An 18028-nucleotide genomic window follows, 5' to 3' on the forward strand; every position below is an offset into this window, starting at 1 on the left:
ATTGTGTGATGTTTCTGGACTGCTTTTTCCAGCACCCTGTGTTGCAACCTGGACACAACACGGGAGAGAAACTGGTCATGAGCATTTGCAGGGCACTGTGTCTGACCTAGTAAACCTTCCTGCAGCATTTGGGAAAGTGGTGCTGAGCTTTATGCATACACACTCCTTTGGCTTTGAGGAAGCCAGCCTAGACCTGGCACCCCAAGAGCTAAACTGAAACTGGAATGCTGGTTGAACCTGAGTCAATTCCTTGAAAAGACACTGGGGAATAGGTGTTGTTTCTTCCCTTTACCCTCGTCCCTTTCCAAATAGTATTTGACCCATTAGCCACATTTGACAGAGGGAAGAGCACATAAGAACAGCCGTACAGGGTCAGGCCAGAGGGTCAAATAGCCCATTATCCCAGTTCTGACAGTTACCATAGATCTAGGGGATGCCTAGGGACTAGTAAGAACATGCGAGTGGACATTATATTCCTCCCAAGTACTGTCTAAGCCTCCAGCTATTTTTAGCTCTGGAGACTTCCCAAGGGGGACATGGCTTCTCTGTGTTCAGTAGTGCTCTGTGCATCTCATTGCAAAGTGCAGATTCCTTTAAATTTGTGGAAGTAGCCTGCCAGATGGACAGGATTGCCCTAACCGAGGGAAAAGGTTGCAGGGTAAGCTAATGCCTTAAGATCTTGGGAAACCACCGCAGGGAAATTGTCGGTTGGGATGTGAACCTTTCGCATGTTAAGGCAGCCCACCACGAAATTCAAATGAGTAGGAAACAAGGGTGACTAATTTCCAGAGCTCTTAGATTTACTTACTGTTACGTACTATTCAAGCTAGTAATATTAAAACAAAGATTAACTTCTTGGGACTTGGAGAGAAAGTGTTATGTTCAGGAGAGAGATTTTTTTAGTTATTTTATTAATCAGCAGTCTTCTATCCATCCAGCGTTCTGAGAGAGATGAGGCTCGCATGTTAGATAACCCAGCTAGATACCCTAACCTGAACAGTGGAGAACCTGCTAACTTTTGAAAGGGGTGGTGGAGTTCACCTGACGTTCACCTCAGTCAAATGTTTCATAGGTAGGCAGGACTGCTCAGTACGGTCTGTGCAAAGGCTGAATTATGGGTCATGCTGGGGAAACGTCTTCGAAGAGCTAGAGCTTTTAATTTTCAACAAGAAGTTAAACTCTACAGAAGGAGCAGAACTACTGAAGCTCTGAAGTCGTCGTGTGTGCAGCTGAACTTGCATGAGCACATTATTCCTTGGAAGTGGTCCTTTTTTTTCCTGTTAACTCGTTCTTCTTAAAATCCTTACCTTGAAAGAGAAAAAGAGCGTGCTGTACTGGGCTGATAATAGGAGGGTATCTTTATGGGGACAATCGGTAAATGATTTGGTAAAAGAATAGTAAATAAAAGTAACTTCTAGTAAACGAGGAAAGATTGCGGGTGGTTTCCTGTCTGACAGAGCTGCACTTACTTGGGCCCAGATCTAGAACGGATTTATGTGATTTCCACTGAAATGAGCCCATGTGGATCTGGTCCTTGGAGATTATCTAGAATAGGAAAAATTGCAACAGTTTTAATGATAGCAATGTCAAAACGGCATAACTTCCAAACAGAAGTGCTAACAAGGCTTGCATTAATGTAGCACGTCATCAATGAGTGGTTGTAACATTACTAATCCAAGCTCCCACGCTGTAGATGGGGACAGAGTTACAATCCAAGCACTAAAACCAAAATCTTTCTCAAGGTATCTTTGAGGTAAAGAAGGCCTTCAGTTTTGTGCACTGTGGTTGCTAATACTATAGATTCAGGTTTTAAAATAACTTTGCTTGAATGATTATTATTTGCCAGCTGTGGATGGCAGGGCACATAAAGTTGAAAAATGGAAAACCCGATCTCGAAACTACTTTTTGAGTGACTAGGATAAGAGACTTGCTCTAAAACCTTTTGATCAGGGTCCTTTGTCAAATGGACAAAGGACTGCCTAGGACACTTTAAAAAGCCCTCAATGTATGAAAAGCAACCCCATGGAAGTCTGTGTTCCCTAGACAGGGAAGAACTCCTCCGCCATCTTTAGAGGCAGCAGCTGACATCCCCTAGACATAACCCTTATGTCTGATGCCTCTGTAGAGTTAGTGCTGCGTGTGAGGTTAAGCCTGCTTCTTACTGCTACGTATGTAGCATATAATTCTGTTAAAAAATGTTATTAATTTTAATATTTCAATGAATATTAAGCCTGCTTCTTACTGCTACATACGTAGCATATAATTCTGTTAAGAAATGTTATTAATTTTAATATTTCAATGAATATTAAGCCTGCTTCTTACTGCTGCGTACGTAGCATATAATTCTGTTAAGAAATGTTGCTATTTTAATATTTCAATGAATATTAAATCTGTGAAACAAATGGATTCATATTTAATATGACTGACAAATCTAAGTTAAATTCATAATTAATGCTTAATATTACTAGACATACTGTTTCCTACGTAGCATTTTGCATATTTCCTTTGCTTAGCTCTACTTCCTTTCCTTTTAATCAAGCGTGACTGTAGACGATTTAACTAACATGTTTACAGTTTTTTTGTCTGAGTGGAGAATGATGCAGTAGTGATAACTGCTTTCAAATCATTTGGTCCCAGGAGGAGGTACTCAATTTAGACCTAGCACTGGGTCTCAGACTTTTTGATTGGCAGACTCCTGAAAATTTTTCTAAAGTGACAGTGAACTTTTTGGAGCAAATTTGAATTTACTGACAATGATTGCCTTTTTAACGTGATTTTTCTTGAAATTACTTGAGAGTACTTAATAGGCCATAATTTGAAAATAGCTGTAGTAGGTTATTGTAGCTACCTTGTAACAGTATGCCATTATAATTTTACTTCCCAGAAATGTATTTGATGTCATGAATAATCCAGTTTTTAAAACATTGTTGAACAACTATTGCTGAGAGTAAAATTTTATTTTCTGTGTAGTACTTCCCTTCTGTAATGTGTGATTTTGACTAGAATGTGAATTTTTATACTGTTAATAGTGAAAATATTCTTTGTTGTTAAAATTCAGATGATACTGTACCTTAAGACTAACTGCAATGAAAATATCTTCATTATAGTTACTCAGGCATTTTTGTGAAAATATTCTTTGTTGTTAAAATTCAGATGATACGATACTGTACGACTAACTGCAATGAAAATATCTTCATTATAGTTGCTCAGGCATTTTTATTATGCATGTTATGTTTGGGATTTGCACATCACCTCTGTTGCAAAATTAGATATGATGCACTCATTAAAAATACTCTCAGACTTACTGAGAGACACACTACTAAAAATATGCCAGAGATTGACTGCTAGAAGCTTATTCTGTCAAAACAAGCCACTAGTAAGGAACAAAACTATTGGTAAAGTGAGACTTTATTTAAAAAAAAAAAAAAAGGCTTGTCAGTTATGTTTGAGGATTTGCACATCACCTCTGTTGCAAAATTAGATATGATGCACTCATTAAAAATACTCTCAGACTTACTGAGAGACACACTACTAAAAATATGCCAGAGATTTACCAGAATTATCTTAGTATTCATCTAATCTCATCTGTGATTTCTTTGAAATCTTTGTTACAAGATAGAAGCTTACTGTCATGGAATCACTGAACTACTCCAAGTTGCCTTCCAATTAGTGTGCTTACAGTAAGAACCAATGTTTGCCCAAGAGAAAATAACAAAAACAAAGGGGAAAGCAGGGAACAGAGGAAACTGCATGAAAACATTTTGATGGAAATGTGGGATTTTTGGTTTTCATTCAGACTTCTTCTGTACCGTAGGTGGCTTCAGCCAGGAAGAACTGCTAAAAATATGGAAGGGCCTGTTCTATTGTATGTGGATGCAGGATAAACCTCTGCTACAGGTATAGTAACTGGTTTTATATTTGCTTCAGTGAGTCTCTTCTAAAATGCACTATAGGGACATACTAATTTAGAATAGTGAAAATGGCCTTAGTGAGTTGAACTCACCCTTTTTTTTTCTTCCCCTGCTGCTCATATGTGGCATGTGCAGGAGAGGTGACTGTAACTCGGTGATCCTCACCACATGAACAGAAGCCTAAATGGTATCATGTTTGGAGTCACCCTCTGAATGGCAGGTGTAGCTGTTTACCTTCCAAAACCAGAACTGAAATACATACCGTTACGAAGTGCATTGATTTGGTGGAACTAAAGCAGTAACAACGGGTTGCCCTTAACTGCAACTACAATGTACTTGCAACCTTTAGTTAGCCTAGTTTGAAAATTTCACACTTCCTTTTCTTTCGTTAGTTTGATGGCACTTCCTCTACTACCAGCTTTGTCTCTACTATTGACTTCTGTCAACTACTACCAGTTTGTCTCCCTACTTCCAAAAGATACCAGTTTTGGAGTACCAGATCTTAGTAACCTCACTTAATCAGTTTTCAAATCACTTGTCTGTTGGCATGAACAAGGTTTATCTCACACATAGCACAGAGAGCTCCACCTACAATTAAGCTGTATGAAAACAGTACCCCTAAAGTTTTACATCATTTGTTAATTCAAATACATGGGGTTTTTCTCCTCCTAATTTAGTTTTGTCTGCTGTCAAAAAGATGATTTGTGTAGAGATCTGGTGAAATGAACGGGGCTTGATACCCTTGAATCTTCTCTTACAACTGACCTAATCCCAGTGGAAGGATAACTGTAGTACTAAAGCAGCTGTTAAGAGAATATTTTTAATTTTGAGGGATATTTCATGATATTCATACTTCTTGCTGTTTTCTGGTTGCGTGTTTAGTGAGGAGACCAAGCTCTGAAACGTGCTATACTAACTATATTTATTTACTTTTAGGAGGAACTTGCAGACAATATCTCACAGCTTATCCATGTGATTCAGAATACAGAGGCTCGTAAGTACTATTTCATTATCTGACACTTTGTAAGGTACTTTCACCTTTGGCGATTTTGAGGCCGCTGTCACAGTGCCAGAATAGAGACAGCTAGATAGGGGTGCTGCTTTGGGTTTTCTTCCTTGCTTTTTGTCCAGCTGGTGTGTGTGATTGCATTAAGGGAAGCATGAGATGCGGTTTGTTTCTGGTTGTTGCAGGGGAAGAGTTGTAACTCCAGTGTGATAAAGGTGAGACTTTGCAGGGTGGTTAGCAAAGCAAACTTGTCCCCTTACTTTGCCATTCTGCAGAGACTTACTTGTTCTGTGTATTTCCTACTCAAAACCAGCCTTGTTTCATAAGCTGTTAAGCACCTAGCATTCAAAATGCACTTGAAACAGAGTGCTCAGTCAACGCCAGAACTTGCCTGGGTAGAAGTGAGTGCAGAATGGATATTTTGCTCTAACTTGTGTGTATATAACACAAAATAGATACAAAGCTGTCCCTGTAATTATACTTGTCTTTAAAAGTAGCTGTGTGTATTTTCTTGTGATGTTCTGAAGTTTAATTGACTTGTCCTTATACCCGTCTCAAGCATGTCTTCCCATAGCTCTATCCCTGTCACTAGGCAAATCCCTAGGGAAATGCATCCTTTTCTCACGTTGAAGTGATTTCTTGAGGTTCTTTTAGGTTAGCAAAATAAACTGTTGTGCCAGACACACAGATATTTCTTCTTACTCTCTTACAGGAAACCTATTCATTCAGACATTTTGGCAAACTATGAACCGTGAATGGAATGGGATAGACAATCTACGTCTTGATAAGTACTACATGGTAATACTAACTCTTTTGTAGATCTTTTCTGCAAGAAAAGCTGTGGTGGTGGTGTGCTGGAAGGCAGCTTTGTTTACACATGCATTTATGTGTATTGTAAGAGAAGACAAGTGACTATCTTCTTGACACGTTGCAAGAGACACTTGTTTTAAAGCCTTTCACTCACCACTGCAAATCTAAAAGCCATTACAGTTTATGTCATGCCGCAAGTGCTTTCTTGTTTGCCTTCCTTTATAACATAGTGATGTTTCTCATTGATTTCTATACAGAATATAAATACTGTCTCAGAGGACACTGCATCAATGTCAGTTATTTAGATCAGACTGTTTAAAGACTTCTTTATGACTCTGTGTAAAGTAGTTGTCACTAGAACCCCAACTTCCCACCACTAAAGTATTCACTGTAGTACATTCAGCTATCAGAATTCTTTCTATAGGAAACACTATGTTAAAACAAACAGTAAAATCAGTGAGAGAAGAATCTTAAAAGACCTACCTTTGTAAAAAACAAAATCTCATTAATCTTCTTTGAAAGAAGTTAATTGCAGGCACATTCACTGCTGTTTTTTGTTTCTCAATGTTAGCAGAAACCAGGTATTTCAGTTAAGTGAAGTGTTTTGAGCAGTTTAATGTAACTATTTTACATATGTCTGTCTCTTAGTGCAAGTTTCAAGTAAATTAAATTATTATTGTTATAGTCTGTCCCGTATTGTTGTCTCCAGTTTAAGCTGTGGGTTTTTTTAGATTTGGCAGCACTTACTGAAGACATCAGGGTGATGGAGCAAGAGAAAGCTGCATAGTAGAAATGGTCATGGATTTTTCTGAGCTTAGGATATGAAAATGGTTTATTGTCTTTTGAGCTTCACAGCATCCTTCTGTTGCTTGACATGATAGACAAGTCTGTCAGAATGTTCATATGATGAAGCTTTCCACCTTGTTGTGCTATGAAGTTTACTAAGAAGTCTATTCATCTTACAGTCACAGTAACTCCTTTATCTGTTTTCATGAACAACGTGTATAACAAATTTTGTACTTTGCAGCTAATGCGTATGATTTTGAGGCAATCCTTTGAAGTGCTGAAAAGAAATGAATGGGATGAAAGGTAAGCAGATTTCTGAATGTAGTTGCATCATAAAGTAGTTGCCCAATTTACCTTTACCAAATATATTTTCATTTAATAGATCCTTTTTCTCCATAGATGGCGCTGTCATGAAGTCTTAACACTAAGGCTTATTTGTTCTCCAGATCACTTACGATATGTAGTTTAGAAGCAAAGTTAGGTGTTACGCTTCATTAAGTTAAATACACACTGCAGTCGATAACTCTCGTGTTCCCCTAAGCCATTTAGTGCGTGTTTCACAGAAAGAGATTTGAGAAAGTAATTCATGTATGCTTATGCAAAACCTGAATGTAGGAGCTTGTCGTGTGGTATTCCAAGCAGTCGTGAAATCTGAGGGCTCCAAATTTATAACGGAGTTTGCTAGGTCTGACTGATTTAGCCAGGAGAGCTATCAATGGAATGTCACCTGTGGAGAGATTAGACAGAAAAGGATTTTTTTTTCGTTGTATTGTTTTTCTGATTGGCTGTGACTTTTTTTTAATTTTTGTTTTACTGTGTTTAATCATGGTGACTTGTCTTTTGATAAGACAGAACTCCTTAATTGTAAACTGGCTTCCTGTTTGTTGTATACATCAGTGGTTTTGTTTGTATTTCTTCTATATTCTGTCAAATGGCAAGTAATTGCAGTCACCTTGCTCTGTCTAGAGCTCTTGTGCCACTTCCAAGCTTGCTCTGTGTTTAAACTGATGAAGAGCTTTAAGTCTTTTAATTAAAAGTGTTTGATAACCTAGTGTTAAGGTTATCCTTTCTCTTGCTTGCCTTCTGAAATGTGGAATGCATATAGGCATGTTTTTGTGGAAATAGAAAGGAATGCAAAGCTAAAGTGCACCCCATCCCCTCTGTTCTACCTTAATTTTGCATTGGGTAGATGCCCACAGGTTGAAGAGATGAAAATGCTCCTTGACAGGAACAGAAAGTGTGGGAGGAGATTTGATAAAGCGGAAGCCCTTCTTCCCCACACACATTCCCGTGGCAGAGACATGGTCACCCAAACTGATCTCTGACAAGGTTTCTTAAGGCTTTAGCCTCCCTTTTTCCGGCTTCACTGGAAGGGTGGCCTGGAGGCCCTTCACCACCAGAGGAGGCAGTGAGGCGGTGTGGGAAGAGAAGATCACAATTCCTTTCTTTGCAGAGCGAGGGAGCTCAAGAGCTGCCTTTCCCTCCTAGATGGAGCCTAGAAGCTGCCTAGCATGTCTTCCATTTCTCTTTTCTTTTAAAATGTTTTTGAAGAAAGGAGTATTAGAGTAAAACTGAAATAATCTTTATAGTTTTGGAATGCTTTAAATTCTCTTTGGAACTGGAAGTGTTTGTTCTGGGCAAAATTGCAGGAGGTCCCACAGAACGCCAGGGGAGAAAGTGTGGAATATACAAAGCTTCACTTTCCTGAAAGATAGCAAGGATAGGCCTCAGGAAAAAAAAGGAAGAAAAGTCCCAAATGCTGCTTAGATGCAGCAATGACAGCATGCCTCTTTGGGCCATGTCACTCCAGCAGTATTTGTTAGTACTCCAGAAGTCGGTAACTGAACAGAGCCACAGTCCTACTTGTACACAACTCAGTCACTTCTGGCATGAGCTGTTGGGATGATGATTTTTTTTATGCCTAGCTTAGCCCTCGATCTGTTCTTCAGTGTAATTGTTTTGCTCTAAGGGACAGTGAATAACATGCTTTAACGAAGACAAAGTCTGCACAGTTGAAATGAGTTTGAGAAGGATCAGTATTAAATTTAATCGTTGGGTGTGCACCAAAATGAAAATTGCCTCATAAAATAGAAGGGTATGAGGTGCTGCCCATCAAGGATGGATGAATGCGACAGCTGTCCTCGGAATGCCCTGCTCATATGGCAGAATCCCTCTTCCTACCCATCAATCATATGGCATAATAAACTTCAGTCCAAATTAAGCTGTGAATTTAAAAACAGTGATTTTCACTGTAGCAAACAGCGTTGAGTGGATTGTCTGATGCTACAAAACCATCTAGACTGTAAGGAGTTCTGATTATGGATGGATTTTTTTAAAAAGTTTGCTTTAAGATGTGAAAATTGGTCACTGGATTTATTTCTTACGAGTGTTTGGCCAGCTGTCTTAAAGAACTGGTAAAACTGTGAATGACTAGAGTTTGTCTTCAAAGCAAATAGAACGTGAGCAATTGAATACTAAGATCTTGTTCTTTTTTTTCCCTTTTTTTTTTCCCCCCAGTCTAATTGAACTATTCCTGCAGCTACTAATGAAAGAAGTTATGGACCCAGACAGCAATGCTCCCACTGGGATAAAGTTACATTTCATTGATATCTATCTGGATGAATTGGCTAAAGTTGGTGCAAAGGAGGTTAGGAAATATGTTGTAATTTTCTTCCTGATTAATGTTAACTGTGGCATGCAGCATTTTAGAAGAAATATAATTTTCAGATTATGTATGTTTTAACAGTTTTAAATGTAACATAGCAACATTGAATAAGCATGAAGAAAGTGACTTACTACAATTTTTGCTTTTACTTTTGTTCATGTCTTAGTGTAGACAGTGAGAATATAGTAGTTTCTCTCAAGTTCCTGAGTACTGCTATACTGCTCCAAATTGAGGTTGGAAATAGCGATAGAAAAGTTATACCATTCTCATTTGTTTGTTTCAACAGAAAGGACTTAACATCTTTTACCTTGTGTAAACATGTTTGCCAGTCTTTGCTTTTGCAAAAACTGACGTAAAGCCTGCTCTTGGCTGGTTGTATAATACACCTAAATAGAGGAAGAAAGTGAGCTTTCAAAGTTGTCTATTATTTGCTTATTGTTGGCTTCAAACATTGTTGCCTGTGCATTGAGCAATTTACCCTCTCCATCGAGTTGTTCATTTTGCTGATCACATCCGTCTTTCTCTGCTGTGTATTGCTGTTTCAGTTGCCCTTAATTTTGATTGATGTTACAGTGCTGCAGAGTTTTGCAGCAGCTGAAAGCCTGTTACTGCAGCTGTCACTGCTGAACTTCTTCCAAAGAGTCTATCTCCTGTTACTCCACTAGGGCGAGCTGCCCGCTGCCCCACACGTCGTTCCAGGCTTCTGCTCATTTACCTCCTCTTGTTTCTGGCATCTGATACATCTCCTTGCAGTGGATGAAGCTGTTAGCAATATTCCGTTTCTATTCTTTGCAGTCAGTACTGAAAGCTATCCTGCCTGCAGCTTTTGTGGTTCTGGATTGTGGAGTGTGAGAGAGATGTCCGCACAAGAGAAGTGCCTGCACTTGGAGCCCAAATAATTTCTGCAGCTCCACAGTCACAAAGCCCTCATTCCACGGCTAAGCCACTCACAGGAGGCATGGGGAATTAGTCCCCTAGACTATTTGAAATCACAGCTGATGCTCATAAATTGAATTTAGGGAAGGATTTTTATCTTTAGTACTACTGACAGTGTTTTGGTCCAAGCGGTCCAGTTAAGAGAAACCCAGATCTTATTCATGTCTGCTACAGACCTTCTTTGTGAAAGAGCACAAAATTATTTAAGTTTTCTCTGCCTCATGTTTCCATATCTGAAATAAGAAGCTTTGTTATATTCCTGTACTCAGTAGATTAAAGTCTGCAAAGCAGTCAACATTTCTATAATGATTCCAGGGAATATCTGGACATTTGTGGTAGCAGTGGTAACAAAAAGTCACTGGATACTCCTGTCAGTTGGAATTAGACACTATGCTGAAAGACTTTGACTTAACTTCTTAAAGAAGATCGCCCTACACTAAATATTCAAGGAATTTGAGTGTACACATACACTATTTACTGTACTAATTATTTTTTTCTTTCTAATCATACAGCTCACAGCAGACCAGAATCTCAAGTTCATTGACCCTTTCTGCAAGATTGCTGCCAAATCAAAGGAGTAAGTTTAATGAAAGGATAAATATTTTTTTAAGAATTAAGAAATTCTGCATATACCACTCTACATGGTAATAAATGGATTGAAGAAGAGTCATAGTGTAACTTCAGAATGTAGAGAAAGAAGGATATTTTACTAACGATGTGCACAGTCATTTGAGGATAACTTGTGTATCAAAGCTATAGATAATCATGGGTTTATAAGAACTATATCAACCTCTGTTCGTTGGGTTTGTCTTTTTTTTTTTTTTTTTTTTTTTTTTTTTTTTTTTTTTTTTTTTTTTTTTTTTTTTTTAAACATGCATAAAACAGTTTAAACATGCATAAAACAGCTGAGCTGGTTAGATTCTTTGTTGTTACAGTGTAATATAGAGCAGCATATAAACACAGTGAAATTTAAGAGAGGAACATCGGCAGGACACTATTCGGATTAAAGGACTGCTGTTTAGGAAGTAACAGGTTCACTTTCTTCATCTGGAGAGCTAGATCCTCTTCCACTTTCATCTTTCTTACCCATTTTCCCTGTATCCCTCAAATTTCCTTTTTATAATGTGAGAGGGGAGGGTGTGTATGCTTCTGCCTTTCAACTCTCATCCCTGCTCTCTTGGAACACAGTCGATGTGTGCTGCATGCCGTGGCCACTGGTATCTTTGAGATCATTGTGGATCAGTCCCCCTACGCCATCGAAGACCTAATGAAAGAACTGGGTAGCAACAGTGATGAGGAGGATGTGTCTGAAGAAGACAAGCAGGAAAATGAAGAGGTGCTTAAAACCAAAGGTGAGGAGGAAGTTCTAAATGGCCTTGGTAACACTTGCTAGGATTTAAAAATCTGTTTCTTAAAAATACATTTCTGCTCTGAACCAGTCAAACACATGTTAAAGGTGTTGTAAGGATAATTGTGTTTTCCTCTCCTCCCTTCACATGTGCTTAAACAAATTGACTGCAAAAATCAGTGGTCTCTATAACACCAGGCAATATCAGCTTTCTGCAACAGTGCTAGATGATAAATCCCAGTCTGGCTTTTGGCTCTTGGATATCCATAACATTTTTGAAGAAGATGAGGTTTTGGCATTCTGTGGGAGTTTTAAGTTAAATAAAAAAATAAAAAAAGCTGAGCAGGGAGGTTTTCAATCCAGATGTACTCTGGTACAGAGGCAATTTTTTAAAAGGTGCTCAGATAATGCCACGGTTGTGTCTTGCATAATGGTGACATAAAGTAGTTAAATCAGTCCAGGCTCACAAGATCGCATGAAGAAAATGCACCTGATCTTCCATCTATCAGAGTAGTGTGTGCTATCTCGGTTTTTACAAACTAAACATTAATGTTCAATCTTTTTTTTATGATAGCAGACAGATATTTGTCAAGAAAATCAGCACAGAGCTCTGAAAAAACAGGGGATGTTTATGAAAATGCTGATGATGGTATCGGGACTGTTCTTCAGGTTTGTGGCTTGCTTGCTCTGTTATTGATACTCCCCCACTGTTCTCTTTTTTCCTATCCCTGTCAAGAGGTACAGAAGTAAAGGGTGTTAATCGGATAAACACGTTACAAAATTTTAATCTCCTTCTGCTTTAATGTAAGGTGGTATTTATGTAATGTATACTCTGTGAGTAGTTTATAGGAAAATAAATGTGTCTAAATTCTGAATTCTTCTTTCCTCTCTCCCATACCTTTTTTCTGCTCCTCCCTTCCTGTTTCAGGAGTTCAAAAATGCATGGCAAAAGCCAAGTCACTGTGGGCGGTGAAGCAATCAGCATAAGTTTCATTGACAGTAAAAGCAAAAGTAATGGATGATGGGATACATAGGAGAGAGGGTAACATGTTGCAATTTGGGTTTTTTTAGACTCTTCCAGTGCAGTGTAGTGTTTTTGACAGATCCGCCAATCAAACACATATGCAGGTAGATACGCTTCATGCGTCTGTGGCTTTTAAGCAAAAATTAGGGCGTGACACACTTTAAATCTGATATTTAGCTAAATATTTGTGGGAGTTTTGAAGTTGGTTGGCTTCTCTCTTGAGTAAGAATTAAGGTTAGGAATGTTTGAGAAAGTGATACTGAGTTCAACTGTTCTGTTAATGAAGCAACCATCTGTAAAAGTCAGTATACGTGTGTGAAGGGGGTGTAAATTTCAACGGAGAAAAAAATACTTCGGGTTTAAAGGAAGTAGCTGTTTAAAGGATGTTTATGCTACTTTGAAGTGTTGATAACGAGTCGCATTGGGTTATCTTGCATGAATAAGCTAACTAAGAAAAGCTGTATCATACTTTCCTCCAACAGTTTGATTATAAGGCTGTTGCTGACAAACTCTTTGAATTGGCGAGCAAGAAAAATACACGTTCCCTTAACAGAAAGCGTCTGTACAAGCTGGTCAAAAAGTGAGTGCTGTTGAAATACACCTTGCATGTGCTACCTTGTCCTAAACAACTTTTACTTTGCTTTCTCCCCACCCTCGCTTGTCCTGGTGACAATGTCATGAGAGCAGGCTTGTCTCACAGCCCTGGATAACATGCGTAAGGTGCCTGAAGCCTGCGCTACTGTTCCTCGTTGGTACTAGACAGCTGCAGCTAGCTGAGGTGTATCTACGCTGGGTGGATTTGCACTGCAGGATGTGACATTAGATTGTGTTTGATGCAAATTACAGATATGGGAGAAGTGTTAAATTGCTCTTTTCTCAATGCTTTCAGTGATTTGGTTTGAGTTTTTGGATTTCTGAGGCAGATCTCTTCTGGAATGAGCTCTTTGTCACTTCTTGTGTAAAATATGTTGTTCCTATGTTTTGACAAAACCATAATAAGCACAGTGACACTATGCTGCTAGTGTTATTATTGGTACTAAAGCAGTAATACTGTTTTGTTTTTCCTTCTGTCCCGTCCACCCCACCTCCAGGTTCCAGGACTTAGCAGAAGGTAAGGACTGAGCAACACACAGAGACAGTAGTTTCTTTCTGTTAAAGGATATATAATGTTCCCATACAATGTGTATTGCAAATCTTGTTTTCTTTTTCCTTTTTTTTTTTTTAAATGTGTATTTCAAGGATACTGTTTTGGGAGTTTTGTGTGTGTGTGTTTGTTTGTTTTAAATCTCATTAAGACACAGTACACGTTTTTGGTGAGATGGCCAAATCCCCTTCACAATTTGAGCAACCCTGTACTTTGTCCTTAAATGAAAGATGATTATTTTTATGTAAACAAATAGGAATCACTTGTATGATTTTCTTTTGGGTTGAGTGGGGAACAAGGAGTTGATTTTCTTTCTGTGGGAGTTACGCTGTATATGAGCAGCATAACTGTTCATAGAAATAGAACTAGACAAAGAAACTGTTCAATAGAAAATACTGTTAGTTTTCAGATACCTATCCTTCCTCCTCAACAGGAATCTTCCCCCAAGATTTTCCCGAAGATGTTTCTACAGATGAAGACGATGATGAATTCAGCAGGGGAAGGCGAAAGAAAAAAGCTGTCAAGCCTTGGGAGAAAAACAAGTTGGAAAAAGTAACAGGTAGGGCAAGATCAACCTTTGGAAGAGAGACAATTGGCAGTCACTTGTGTAATTTGGCAAAGTATCAGATACAAGCCGTTCTGAAGGCAGCAGACCTGGTGTTCAGGATGTGCAGATTTGTATCATGTTGTGATGAAGGTTAAATGTGAAATTAAGGTCTCTCTGAAAGTGGTGGGAATTTTGTACCAATTTTGAGGCAAGCATCACCTCAGAAATTTCTATCAGAAGCAGAACTGGAAGCAGTTGTTTGCATTGCTCCATTGAGCAGTTCCATTTACTGTAGGAAAACAGAAACATGTCAGTTTTCTTAAAATAGGATGACTGTTAGAATATAGGAATTTGGGGATGTTTCTGGAAAGGTGAAGAGAGTTACTGAGAACCATGTGCAAGTATCTCTAGCATCACAGCTTATATTGATGTGGCACAAGCCCAATCATACCCAAAAATATCTCACCAAACTACTGAACCCCTGAGTTGCCCTTCTGATGGGCTTAACAGGTGGGTAGTAACAACTTTCTCTAGCAATATTACTATACAAAATAGGGTTACCACAGGGAATGGCTTAGATGTTAGCTGTGACAAGGCAAGATCAGCAAAATATTAATTAGTCCAGGCATCAGAGGAATGCAATGTCCTGACCAGCTGTAATAGTAAAACTGTTGTGCTGGCTGATAGCAGAAAAATGGTATGCCTGTCTTACAAGAAAAGAAAAAAAAAACAAAGAAAAAAAAAATAGAATAGAATTCAGTTGTTGTAAGTACCTTTGTGTTTCACTTCTGTGTTATATGGCATTCTTTTTGGGGTGGATTTAGAGGATGAACAAGACATGTCAAGTGCGAAGGAGGCATCAGTTCCCCAGAAGAAGAGGAAAAAAAGGAAGAGGAGGGACAGCCCAAGTGCTGATTCTGGAACAGCTGATGGAAATTGTGAGGAGGGAATAGCTGAAACATCTGGATCTAATGTTTTTAGCCAGGGAAAGGTGCTGGAAAATAACAAGGAAAGGAAGAAAAAGAAATTGCTAGTAAATAAGGCAAATGAGAGCACAAATGTAGCAACTGACACCAGAGAAAATCACAGTATCTCTGCGCAGAACAGTCCGACTGACGCAGAACAGAGTAAAAAGAGTCAGCTGAAGAAAATGAATCCAAAAGCGCAAAATGTTCCTGTAAAGCCAGCGTGTCAGAATGGACCAGCTAGTGCCAGTGAGGCAGAGGATGTCAGCCCATCTGTCACACTGTTAACTCCTAAGGCTGTGAAAAAGAAACAGAAAGCAGGGGCTGTCTTGGTGAATGGGGATACCCTTTTGCAGCAGACTGACATGAAATCCAACAAGGAGGGCTTGCTGGGGACCCTGTCAGGAGATGCAGACACTGAATCTGTGCCCTGCAGAAAGATCAAATTGAAGACAAAGCTAGTTGTTTTGGAAGGGATGAAGGTCTCCAGCCAGAAAGCAGCAACCTTGAAAAAGAAGAGAAAAGTAAAAGAGGTGTTAAACTCTGTCGAAGCCAATGGAGTTCTGGAGACTGCATGCAAAAAAAGCAGGAAGGGGGTACGTAGATCTCATTCTTTCCTCTGCCTTCTTCATGAACTGCCAGGCTTGTTTTCAAATTTGGATTTAGCTTTCTGAGTGTGGGGCTTCACGGGCAGGCTGCATGTCATCATGCATTGTCACCAAAAATAACTCAATTCCCCAGAAATCCACGCCCACTGCCATGGTCTTACGCCTTCCTGTGCAACGACACTAAAGCCTGTGCCAGCTACTCATCTGAAAGAACTCATCTAGCTGAAGCTTGGGTTGTTAGGGTATGGGGTTGTCTTTTTTTTCTTTTTCTTTTTTTTGGTTCCTGGCTTAATTGTTCTTTTGCATGGGGTCTCTGGGTTCCTCGCTTAATTGTTCTTTTGCATGGGGTCTCTGGTTGAGCTTACAGCATGTTCACAAAGGACATGTTTTGGCAAAAGGATGAGAATGGGAATATGGACCATCCCTTTCTCAGCAGCAGCACACACTTAGATTAGTATAAGCTCCTTGTGAAATTGCCCTCAGCGATTCCAATAGTGGCTTCTTTTGCTAGCTCACTTTTCCATCTTAAATAAATTGTTAGTGCTTTATCAGGGAAGTACTTGGAGAAAGAGCAAACAGAGAATATCACACTGTGACCTTCAATGTCATCAATGGCTGTATGATCACATTTATGAATGGTCCAGTTTCTTAAAAAGACAATGCTGGTTTTTTTGCTAGGAAGGTATGATTGTAGTCGTCTTCAAAAATTTGTCTTGCAGTTTGAGAAGAAGCTAGTTTTTCCCCTCTCTATCTCCCACACCCATTTTCTTCTTGGCAATGAGTAGAATAGGGTTGATTTTACTCAGCAGTTTGAGAGTCAAGAGGCATTTTGCACTGTATATTTTTGGTGGCGTGGCTAAGAGAGACAGTGCAGGGGTTCTTTCCTCTCCTGCCACTGAAATTCTTTTAACTGCTCATTTTCTGTGTATATATTCACCCTGAAACATTTAGGGGTTCCATTATTTTGTTGGAAGTCTTGCTGACATTCTCACTTTGGTGGAAAAAAAATTCATAAAGCATAAATGAGATTCAGTATACAAAACAACTCCATCTTCCTCTGACTAAAAAGTGCATGTTACTAGCCTATCAACTCACCTCTGTTTGACTTAGCTAATCATACAGTTTTAAACTTAAGTAGTGCAGGCTTATATATCAACTTGATATAACGACTCAGTCCTTCAAGGGAGAAAAAATGCATTTTGAAACATTGCTGAAATAGTATTAAAATAGTTTTGACATTTTCTATTTTTTTATGGTAAAGTACTGAGAGGAAAGAATCAAAACATTTCTCTCTCTCCAGTATGCAAACTGCATTTTTCTCACTGCAGGGCTTCCCAAGTGGGAATTGTTGGCTTTGTCTCCTGTTGCCTAAATATTCCGTGTTGCATCTTTCTTTTTCAATAAAAGCTTAGTTTCTAAGAAAATATGATTATGCCACCCCCATCTCCATCTGTAAAACTTTGCTGCAACTGACCAACAGGTTCAAAGACCTGTGATAGATTCAAGATGCAAGCTTCATGGAAATTAGTTGTTGGCACAAATTAGTGTAGCCACTGAGGGAAGGAGAGCAGCATGACCCTAGCACCTGTCTGTTGGCTGGCTGGCCAGTCAGTGCATGGGCTAGCAGACCACTCTTCCCATGTGTAATTCCAAAGAAACTACAGCTTTTGCTGTTTCTTGCCCAATCCAGGTAGCTCTGCATATATGTGTGTGTGTGGTGGGAGCGGGAGGATGGAGACAGGGAGAGAAAGTTGGGAATTGAGTCAGGAGGAGAATGAGAGCATTGGTATAAGAAAGAAGTGAGCAGGGTAAAGCTAAAATGCATAAATGTGGAGGAAATTAGGCTTTGCTAATTTTGTTTTCATTGCTTGAGAAATAACATGTTTTATTTCCTGGTTTTAGTTATGTAATACCGGTCTTGTGCCCAGAAATCATGAGGGACGTGTTTTGATTCTTGATTTCAAAGACAACACACACCCCAAAGAATTAGCTTCAAATATTGAGAGGGGGGAGGAGGGGGAGAAGGGGAAAAAACAGATGAGGGGATCGAGTGCACCCTCAGTAAGTTTGCAGACGACACCAAGTTGGGCGGGAGTGTTGATCTGCTCGAGGGTAGGAAGGCTCTGCAGAGGGACCTGGACAGGCTGGATCGATGGGCCCAGGCCAACTGTATGAGGTTCAACAAGGCCAAGTGCCGGGTCCTGCACTTGGGCCACAACAACCCCATGCAGCGCTACAGGCTTGGGGAAGAGTGGCTGGAAAGCTGCCTGTCAGAAAA

General features: G+C 39.3%; 1 protein-coding gene across 1 annotated transcript in view; it reads left to right on the forward strand.

The window, feature by feature from the left end:
- The first annotated feature begins 455 nt into the window (after positions 1 to 455).
- RRP1B (ribosomal RNA processing 1B) overlaps positions 456 to 18028 on the forward strand; it is a 24717-nt gene continuing 7144 nt past the window's right edge. The window contains exons 1-13 of the mRNA XM_019473039.1: positions 456 to 483; positions 3815 to 3897; positions 4848 to 4905; positions 5630 to 5715; positions 6755 to 6816; positions 9031 to 9160; positions 10627 to 10691; positions 11303 to 11466; positions 12037 to 12131; positions 12969 to 13066; positions 13578 to 13597; positions 14064 to 14189; positions 15002 to 15738. Coding sequence (XP_019328584.1) covers positions 456 to 483; positions 3815 to 3897; positions 4848 to 4905; positions 5630 to 5715; positions 6755 to 6816; positions 9031 to 9160; positions 10627 to 10691; positions 11303 to 11466; positions 12037 to 12131; positions 12969 to 13066; positions 13578 to 13597; positions 14064 to 14189; positions 15002 to 15738 — 1752 coding nt within the window. The remainder of the gene's footprint in view (positions 484 to 3814; positions 3898 to 4847; positions 4906 to 5629; positions 5716 to 6754; positions 6817 to 9030; positions 9161 to 10626; positions 10692 to 11302; positions 11467 to 12036; positions 12132 to 12968; positions 13067 to 13577; positions 13598 to 14063; positions 14190 to 15001; positions 15739 to 18028) is intronic.

This window comes from Aptenodytes forsteri, unplaced genomic scaffold, assembly GCF_000699145.1.
Source record: "Aptenodytes forsteri isolate BGI_AS27 unplaced genomic scaffold, ASM69914v1 Scaffold2, whole genome shotgun sequence".
In the NCBI taxonomy this organism is placed as follows: Eukaryota; Metazoa; Chordata; class Aves; order Sphenisciformes; family Spheniscidae; genus Aptenodytes; species Aptenodytes forsteri.